The sequence below is a fragment of the Pocillopora verrucosa genome, chromosome 2 (genome assembly GCF_036669915.1).
Source record: "Pocillopora verrucosa isolate sample1 chromosome 2, ASM3666991v2, whole genome shotgun sequence".
In the NCBI taxonomy this organism is placed as follows: domain Eukaryota; kingdom Metazoa; phylum Cnidaria; class Anthozoa; order Scleractinia; family Pocilloporidae; genus Pocillopora; species Pocillopora verrucosa.
In genome coordinates, this window is record NC_089313.1 from 15,888,620 (window position 1) to 15,899,438 (window position 10,819).

The 10,819-nt window shown below is 37.6% G+C and overlaps 1 protein-coding gene across 1 annotated transcript; it reads left to right on the forward strand.

Annotated features, from left to right (window-relative positions):
* The first annotated feature begins 1,796 nt into the window (after nt 1-1,796).
* Nucleotides 1,797-4,801, forward strand: LOC131786656 (uncharacterized). Its single transcript, XM_059103726.2, has 5 exons — nt 1,797-1,975; nt 2,693-2,803; nt 3,167-3,223; nt 3,767-3,820; nt 3,941-4,801. The coding sequence occupies exons 1-5, from the start codon at nt 1,807-1,809 to the stop codon at nt 4,597-4,599; spliced, it is 1,050 nt and encodes a 349-aa protein (XP_058959709.2). The 5' UTR covers nt 1,797-1,806; the 3' UTR covers nt 4,600-4,801.
* Nucleotides 4,802-10,819: the final 6,018 nt, after the last annotated feature.

Below are 10,819 nucleotides of genomic sequence, written 5' to 3' on the forward strand. Positions count from 1 at the left end.
TTATTTTAGCATGCACATCCTAGCCTTGATTGCTAAACGTTCGACTAACATTATCTTGGGTGGGCGGCAAATAAAAGCTACAGACTTTCACGGCGCTCGTACATGATCTGGATTAATGCCAATCTTGACTGATTCGACCCTCTAGGCCTCAGCATCCTATGCAAACTTCCTGATTACCTAAACCCGTATCTGTCAGTTGGCGGAGGGCTCAAGAAAATGGCATGGTTCTTTTTAGTTTTTAACGTAATTACGATGCTAAGGCATGTTATAGACACGGTCTCTAGCAGTGAATGTTGGAGGATAACTTGGTTCTTTAGTCTTGGAGTTTTAGATACTTCATTTGAGTACTGAGTATGTGCAGTGAGATAGTTTATCAATGTTTTCTACTGAGCTACCTGCAAGATTGTAAAAACTGTCGATCTTACAAGGTATTCGGACCACATGGATAATGTAAGTCACCCACTTTCGGTGGACTAAGTCATCTGGGATTAATATTATTTCACATATCAATCGAGAGTAAAACTGAGGAGAAAACCAGTGTTATTTTCGCACTTTAATAGGAAAATGATCCAACCATGTCAAGAATCTTGGAAAAAAGGCACGTCATCATAAGCGAAGTCCGATATGATTTATTAAAACCTCTCTGGTCCTCATATTGACGTTGACAGGAAGTGCATCAACATTGCAGACTATTAATGGAAACATTTTTATTTCCTGCTTATTGAGCACTAAAATTTGAAATATCGGTAACAGTTTCTTTCTTCCCAATCACAGGGCCTAAGTCGAGAGATGCCACCCTTGAGCTCAGTTCAAATTTTTTTTTTAAAAAAAAGGCCACTGTAGGACATCAGGTACGGAAAAGTCAAATGTTTTTTTTGATTTTGACTACATCCAAGTAAAACAACCTGAACCGCAAATTTCTCCAGCCCCTCACGTCCGTATAGCTCGCACTTTGTGGTATCGTGAGAGGTGACAGGAAGGCTATGGAACTTGAGACACATCACATATACCAGCACATACGAGAACCGTTCATTTCCTTCCTTCCTTCTGAGCGATTAAGTTTAACGGAGAATCTCTCCATTGCTAATTAGAAACTTCTAACGTTACATTCACAGAGGAAATAAATACCTTCCAATTTAATAGCATTTACTTAAGCATAAAATTTTTGGTGATATTATGGTCTTGTTATTCCCATCTACGTCAATGAATCGTACCAATCATGTATTTACTTATGTTTTGAGCCCAATTTCGTAGGTGTTTCTTGGAAAACAATTTGTGATGGTCCAAAAATAAACATCTGAAACATCCTCTGAGACAGACGTTTCTAATATTCCACCATCATTGTCGTGAAACAATTTTCGTAGAAGCCATATTGACTCGCTATCATAAGTGTCTCACAGAAAAAAAGAGACCATTTTCTACTCCAACCATTATTGTACACCAACATGTAAATCAAAGAAAACTTGAAGTTGTTACGATAGTAAAACCAAGACGACATGACAAACATTCGCAAACGTTTCAGAAACTATTGGTCAGCAATCTAATATTTTTGGAGAGTGGTCATGCGAGTGGTCATCAAAAGCATGGATACTCGCGCCATTCAAGAGCCACTTTTTAATCTCTTTCAATTCGGCTCAATATATGAATGAATTTCTTTGTTAAAAAGATATTGCTCTATTCTTTCAAAATTCTCTTCCACGTAGACAATCAGACCACCCCATTCAAGTGCTATTTTGGAATTTGTCGAACAGCATAAAAAGGGAGGGAGTTTGAGCAAAAGGTACATCGTCCGATAGCGGTACAACCATGGCTAGAGTTCTTCGCTTCCTCGCTGTTTTACTGGTAGCTATAGCTGTCGTAAATGCTGAAACCTTCGAAGATAATGCTGATAATCCTGAAGAGGTAGCAGCAGAATCCGAGCTTCTAAACTTAAATGAAGGTTTAGAAAACCTTTCTGATCAAGTAGAGTACAAAGGTATGAAAATGGATCTTTTCTTAAAAAATTTCTTTGAAATGATAAGAAAGTAACTTAATTCAGTCTCCCACGAATGTGCTTCCGAGACGAATGATTTCTCATTAGTTTTTATTTCACGAACTATCTACAGTATTTTAATTTTTTGTATGATAAAAAATTAAACTGTTCCAAGCTTATAAATGTGGGAGGTGAGTGCACCAAAAAAGAATATTCAATGGATGAATTTTAATTTTTTTATATCGACAAGATGTATATCCTACAGTGTGGTCTGTGCGAAATATGGAGTCAAAAGAGCAACCTTAATTTCAATTTGAGGTTTTTCTTCGAGTTTTGCGAGGCTTATTTTTGTACTCTTTACTTCTTTACATCTGTTCCCCCGTTTTTATCATCTCACTGGACATGATGTACAGTTCCTGATTTTTAATCAATATGATCGCAACCGTTTTTCCTTTAAAGAACTTTCTCTCTAGCCTCAAGCCTTCCTTTTCGAATGAATATATATCTTACTAAATTTAAGTTAACGTGTGTGTATGCTACACAATGTCTAGGAATGATGGAATAACCTCGACCACAAGTTTCTCAAATGAAAATGATTCAACATTCCATAATCAAATCACTCAATCAATTAATGAGTTAATCGGTTAAGAGTGCAACCAATCAGTCCGTCAATCAGTCATTCAGTCACTCATCCATGTTAACAACTTAATACTCTTTCAGCCGAGGACAGCGAAGAAACGGAAGAAGAACAGCCAGAAGATACTCCTATAGAACAAGACACCGTGAAAGAAGAAACTTCATACGAGGCAGCTGAGGAGGAGAGTGACCCAGGTGGGGCAAAACACCTTTCTAAAACTAAAGCATGAAGTAAGCTTACAAGATGTTGAAACTATTCTCTTGATAGGAGAAATGATTCATTTTTCCGATTACATCATGCCACTGAATTTTCTCTTCGATCACTAAGTTTAAAATGTACCATTTTGCTTCGTTTCTATCAATCATTCAATCAGTGATTTCCATAAATATGACTAAGACCACGAATGTCCTGTAGCTCACGAGAAGAGTTTATGAATTGCAATACGCCTAATTTCCGGTTGGAGAACTGGGATTTATGGAAGGGAATTTCATGGAATAATTTGCCAGAAACTCGATTCGATCAGCTAATTTTTTGGCAATATTTTCCATTTTCTGCAGAGGAGGATGCCCAAGAAGACTATCCACAAGATGACGATGAAATAGAGCATGACATGGGTAGAAAATTATGTTACTAACAGTTGCCAATACCTCGAAATTACAGACGAAATGTAAAATAATATTGACAGCCAATACAACATTCAGCGGAAGAAAATAAATAGTTTGTTTCCAAATGTACTAATTCATCTTCATCCGAGTGATCAATTTCCTATCAAAATTGCTAACACGAATGACAATTTGTAATTTTAAAAGATAAAAGACCCAAGGTCTGACACAAACAGCTTTCAGTGGCTATCTATCTGATCCGTTTGACATCATGATTGGTTCAAATTGACCCAGTATCTTTTATGTAATGGATCAGGACTGTCCATTAATATAGACCCGATTCCCTTCGCTAGTAAAAGAAATACAGCAACGAACTGGTGCTTTCAAAATAGTACAGTAAACTTCGTACCTAAATTAACAAAGTGGAAAATGAAGAGTTTCTCATCAGTTTCTTCACCCCAATTAATAGTACAATTTAAGGATTTGATGTTCTAGTCCAGAAACAATTCGATATATTGTGGATGAATAATAATTTTTTTCTTGAATTATCAACAGAAAACAGTGAAGAAGACGAGGAATTGGAAGAAGAGCAAGATGAGGACTATTCAGGTAAAATTTATAATTTAAATATGTATCTTCACTATTTCTGAACCGCACCAGTTACTTTACTCCTTCTTGAACAATAATTGTTTGCATAACGAACCACCCGCTCCTTCTTCGTTTCATTAGATTCAGACCGAGAAGAGGGTTTCTTAGACATGCCAAAGGAAGACGTTACTTGTGGTAAACATTTCTTCAGTCTGACAAAAAAATGTTGCAATGGCAAAGTGGTCCCAAAGAAATTCATATGCCTTAGTCTTCCCCTGAAGTGTGGTTGGCGTCGCTACAACCCAAAGACCCACCGATGCTGTAACCTCGGAAAATTGCGTAAAGTCGTTCCACGATATGCAATCTGCCCTAGTCCTCCCCTAACGTGTGGTTTGCGTCGCTACAACCCAAAGACCCACCGATGCTGTTACCTCGGAAAATTGCGTAAAGTCGTTCCACGATATGCAACCTGCCCTAGACCTCCCCTAACGTGTGGTTTGCGTCGCTACAACCCAAAGACCCACCGATGCTGTTACCTCGGAAAATTGCGTAAAGTCGTTCCACGATATGCAACCTGCCCTCGTCCTCCCCTAACGTGTGGTTTGCGTCGCTACAACCCAAAGACCCACCGATGCTGTTACCTCGGAAAATTGCGTAAAGTCGTTCCACGATATGCAACCTGCCCTAGACCTCCCCTAACGCGAACGTGTGGTTTGCGTCGCTACAACCCAAAGACCCACAAATGTTGTGATCGCCGAATACTCACTCCCTTATATCGTAGTTGCCCTCTGAAGTACTAGTGGTTTCCCACAATCCAGTGATCTGCCAAGTACCTTGACCAGAAAGTCAACGAATTTTTCCTCGTGGGAGTTTTCATGAAAAGTAACAATATGGGTAAAGCCGCACTACTCTAAGTAAAACTTAAGAGCAATTAATGTCCTAATCTGACGACGATGCTAATGTTTAAGACATTTATGTAATGTTCGGTTGAAATAAACTTAAATGCTTTCCTCATTAATGTGTTGTTGCTGTTATAGAAATGAGGGGTTTCTCCATCAAATTTTACTTGCAAAATTTCCCCAGAATCCTTCCTTCGTCTCGGCCAGACGTTACTCACTTCGTTCATTTTTACATGCAGCTCTGAATTTGTAACTACATCGGGGTTTAGCCTTCCTTGGTCTATAAGCGTGTGAACATTAAATGGCCGAGAAGTTAACTTCAGCACTATCCTGATAGAGATCACTAACTTGGTTCTAGTCCTTCTCTTCTGGCCCTTCCTCAGCGAGCAAAGACAAATTATGCTGTAAACTGAATATGGCTGAACAAAGCTATTAGTGCGTCGTGGTTTTCACAATTGGTGGGAGACATCGTGCTAAGGATCAGAAAATAAAACAAGGATGACTCAATTTTAGTTTTATGTAGGTTGTTTTTCCTGTTTCAGAGTTGGAATGCGTCGTTGGCTAGGAAAAAAAAATTAATATCCACAATTTTAAAGTTCTTCATCTTAACTGTGAGAACCCAGTTAAATGCAGTGACTACATGAGAAAGCTTTGGTGGAGATGCACTTTGTTCCCTGGCGAAGCACATCCTTTTCTAGAATTTGTGTTAAACAGCGGTTTTGATTGTTGATTTCTAACAATACTAATCAAAGTATTCATCACTTTTAGGGTATGCAAAAGAAATCGGCTAATCTTTACGCTTGAATGTTCCTCGGTCAAAAAGTGTCATTAACCCAAAAAAACATCCAACAATCAGTAATGACCTTTTAACTACACAACACAAACAGGTGAGGCTCTCTGCTTCCCTTTTCATAAAGGGATGATCGGAAGATATATGTTTTGGCGGATATTGGGAGATCCTGAGTCTAGGAAAGTTCTCTATAAGAGTCGGCGTCGATCGGAACATAAGAGAGTCTGTAAAACTAAAGTTTACTACGGTAGGCATCTACCTCGACTAGGGGTCAAATGAGTGGCCATTTGACAACCTTAATTTTTTGATATTGGAAAAGAAGACTGTTGATTGATCAATCGTTAAATCCTGCTCAGAGCTGACCTTCGAGCAAGTTATTGAACTGGATGGAGTTTTAAGTGTAACTTTACTTCAAAACGCACGAGCGATAGCCAATTTGTCTCCCTTTACTAGTTTGCCTTTGTTTGTCTAACCAAAAACCGGCTGAAACTATGGAAAGAAAAGGATGTAAGGGGAACAATATAGCTGCCTGATTAGTCGAGAGATGTAACTTGGGAATGAATGGTAGAGTAGTAGTGCGAATGTTGTTAAAAGTGTTATAATCTTTATATAATATATAATATATAATATTATTATAATATAAACCTTTGAAGGCAGAGAAAAGCCCAATAAATCTGCAGCTAAAATCATTTGCGTTCTCGTGTAGAGGTTCAGTGTTAATCGCATGCTTCGTTCTACTTATGCACGGCTTTAAAAATATCGATCTCAAGACTTTTCATTGGCTTAGCTATCATGGGCTATGAGCCACTATACCATGCCCTACAAATGTGTTACGTTTAGGCTTAAAAACATAAAGTTGGGAAGTTTTGTATACATTTTGGGGTGTTTTTGATAACATAATTTTCCCACCCGTGCCTGTTGGATATGAGATGATTTTCGCCAACTAGGCCTTATCTCAGATCCAACGCGCGCTCCTAGAAAAATTGTGTAATATTCCTCTTAGCATGCATGCGTATCAAGGAGTCGGATACCAAATTAGTTTTACGGAATATACATTTTTCTTCACGTAAGTGAGTACAATACTCGTTTCCATAAGGAATTATCAGCCCAATGATGTCAAGCTGAGGCCCTTTGAGGGAGTGGGTTGCCACTAACTCTCCCAAAACACCGAATGCGCTGTCGAACATGGTCAAAATGAAAACTGCTCGTGTGGAACGGAGGATTCTAATCGACATTATTTCCCACCGGAAAAAGTTATTTAAAAGGCTTGAAAGCAATCACGTTAATTAATACTGTGACCAGACTTGTTTTACAAACGTTACGTAGGCATTTTGATAAAGTAAGGAAAAGACACAATTTTCACAATTCCTATCGTTCTAAATCAGGGCATTATTTCAAACTATTACATGCCATCAATTAAGATGACGATATTTCCTTAAAAGGTGTGTGTAATTGCAAGGCCTGAGAGCTAGTACATTTATTCATACCGCGACCAAACCTTTCCAACAATCATTGCGTGTACATTGGTAATCGCAAGGAATTAACAGAATAACAAAATCTACACAACTTCCAAACAAGCGAATGAATATTTTCAGAACGGGGCACTATTACATTATATAACAGAAACTGAAATAAAGCGATTGACAGAGAGTAACAGTAGATGAAGGAATCAGGATTTCTGGTGAGCAAGAATCTTAAACTATGTTAGTGTTGGTGACCGTATCTGTTGCTAAAGGAATGATTTAAATTATTTTTACTTGACTTTCTAGAGTTCTTGTGAAGTTGACGTTCCATCTTAGGGTAATTGCGTTAAACGTAGAGTGATTTTACAATAAAAAAAATTCGCCTGTTTCGAATGAGAAGGTCATTTTCTCAAAATTTACCCCCATGAGTCAATGATTCTACAGAAATGTACGTTCGTTCAAAGTATCTCACGAAAGTAGTTCGTGGAAGTAGTACTTATGACATGAACTAGAAAACCTAGGAGGTGCATTCATTTACGACATGATTACTTTGAATCACAATGGCCACACTGCAAGCGGAACAAGTGACAAGTAGATTCCATTTACGCAAAATTGCTGTTATTGGTGAGAATAGAATATAAGGTCTCAAACGTTTTCTGAAGATAAGTTTTGATATACAGTTTTAGGAACTCTTCACGGTGGACAATTTCCATCATCAACTCAGTTAATAAAACCAAATTATCTAGAGATATAGAAGGCCTTCAGGAGCCATAAAGATCGATACCTTGTGCCTTTTTGTAGCATCTTTGTGTTGGCGTACAAGAGTACCGACGTATTGTTAAAGCCTTCCAGTTTTTTATTGTTTATTTGATTCCACGCGAATAGCGACGAATTTTCGAACAAAAAAAAATTAATAACTAACAATATAAAGCTGCAAAAGAATAAGCAAATACTGCAAACTAATGCAATTATCATTCAGACAACTGCTCTCACTTTCACTGTTAAAAAAAGCTTATGGCAATTCGCACGCAACAAAATTAAGGACACGCTAAACGGGCTAACCACTTATTTTGAAAACATTAAAGGAAGAAGGACTTCTAACGTAGCAGACAGTGTGATAAACGATCGTGAGTGAGATATCCTTTGAAAGTACATTTTTTACTTCGTTTTATAAAATACGTGATTAACTTTTCTCCTATAATACGCTCTTCCTTCTAGTCCTGTTCAGGACGGTCTTTTTAAAGCAATAGCATAAATCGCGTACGCCTGAAAACTGGTCAAGGCACCAATCTTGAAACTCTTAAAGAAATATTAAGTCTAGAAAAGTGATTCACCCGCAAGCGCGAGGCTGCGAGAAACACGCACACATTCATAAATTCAGGGGCCGCCCACATTTCCTGAAGCTTTTTCCACTTCACAGCTCCAGTGTCATAGCTCTAGTGTCAATAAAAAATATTGGTGTCAATGTATGGAAGGTGTTCGAAGTACAATGTCAATTTTGCAAGGTGCCCAAAACTGACTTGAACTGAACATCAACTTGTGTCAAATTCGCTTTCTGATAGCAGTTCAGCTTGGATATTAATCCTTTTTCCTTGCAGCTCCTGCTTTGCCTCTCTGGTTTCTTAAAAAGAGCATCCATCCATCATTCATCATTCGAAAAAAAAAAAAAAGAGTTTCTTTGTGTTAGACACTTTTCGGTTGGTGTGACTTCAAACAAATGCAATGTTTTTAAAGAGCCAATACTCACCAACTTCATGGTTCTTAAGGTTTACTTCCTATTCACTGCACGATTCTTGGATCAGTTTAGAAGCCACTGGCTACATCAGCACGTTGAAGGGGAAAAAATATGCAATAGGAATGATAAATTCACAGACAATACCCTCTCAAGAGAAAAATCTTCCTAAGTTCGAAGAATCAATTATGGAAAACATTTAACAGTAGGTAAATCTAATTGTTTCGTAGGGCTTCATTTGAATGAACCCTTCGTTAAACTTAGTTTCAAAAAGATTTTAGTGGAATGGAACGGAAAAACGAAAGCCAATGTCCCAGTCGTCTTAAGAATGGGAACTTCGAAGAGAACCGATCATCATCACCATTCTCGACATTTTACCGGAAACTATCGCCATAAAAACAAAGTGCAAAGTATCAAGCGCATAACACAGGCACATGGAGATGAAAAAGATAACCTTATCGGTTTCAGAGGAAAACATTGACATTTTGCCTATAACAAATTTTTTAAAAAATCGGAAAGGCTTAACGACGAAGTCTCTGGCCGCCACTGGCATGTGGTAAATGTACAAAATAACGAGGTCTACCGCTTTGAATTTGAGCACCACCACAGGTGTTAACCAACATTGTTTTCGTCAGTAGACTTAGGAACAGCGTTTTTTGTTGCAGGGGATTTTAAAAACACGCCTTGGCAGACATCTTAGGTTCTTTCTGCTTGGTTTATCGATGTGGGCAGAACGCTGGAAAAATGATCGCTAAGCACGATATTATATTGCTTGCTGTATCAAAGCATGCCGTAGTAGTAAAGTTTATTTTAAAAAATTTCTTTGGCAGTAAGTTCCAAATTTAAAAATCAGTGAGTAAAAGAATGAGACTCAAACAAGCTGTTAGATTAAAGCTACCTCGGAGACATGGAAAAATTAAAAAATCGGCTTCATAATGGAACCTGTGAAGAGTTAGAAAAGAAAAAAAAATACATAAAAACAAAAGCCTCGACCTACAGCAAAGCAAAGCTTCACTGAGTATAGATTTAAAAAATGAGCAGGGGTTTCACCTATGCGTGTCAAAAAAAATCCGATATTGTTCAAGCGGGATGGCGTCACTCTTCTTCAAATTTCTCAATGACTTCGGTCCCAATATTTCGTATTTCTTTCACTTCAGCTGAAAAGGAATGTATTGGCAGCCAAAAATACACAAGAATTCAAGCGCATATTAAAGAAATTAGGCGAAAGCAAAATAAATTTTGATTCTACTGTCGCCGTTATCAAAAAGAAGGACAACGCTTATGAATATTGTTAGAAAGTTTGTCTTAAATTTGGAAGCTGTAAATCAAGGCCATTATTTAGATCTTTAGGACTGTGTTATACCATATTTCAAGTTTTCATTGGCACTGCATTCGTAATCAGCTGTGCATAGTTATAAACGAATATAGTTATTTTAAATAACGACTCATTAGCTATGCTGACAAACTTCATCAGGTTAAAATGAAGATTTCAGCTCGGTTCATAACTCGGGAGCAAAACTGTGCGAAACGATTCAATCATGGTTTTCTTCCTTAACCCATTCTTTAAATGCAAAATATCACATAAAATCACTGTCAATTTTTTGATGAAAGTTCATCAGAAGAACACAGGTTTGATAATTTTTTCAATAACCAGCTCTCCTGCTAGAGAAGGGTTTTATAGGTTCATGATCATTTTACATATCAGAATAAAATTAAAACCCTCATCCGTTCAGTAGACTTGGCTCTTTTTGACAGCCAATCTCAACATTTGGATATATCGTTGTTTACAGAAAAGCCAATATAATTTCCTCTTTGTCAGTATTTTAAATCCTTTATTCACTTTTTTTTTTGCGATATTTCATCTTTGGCTTTCTTTTTCAAGATGCAGTACAACAAAGCGAAACATTGCAAAATGAACCATGAATAATATGCCATGGTATTCCTTTGTTTCGCGATGTCACCAGTCAGCAGTTTTTAACACTTCAGACCTCGTCATTAGCATCCCAAAGGTGCTCAAACGTTTAATTAGTTATTCAACAGATTACGCCTAAACCCTAAAGCAATACGCACTTCAAGTCTTGACACGAATGAAAGAACACGCTATCATGTGGTAAAACCGCTCAACGTGGGTGTGGT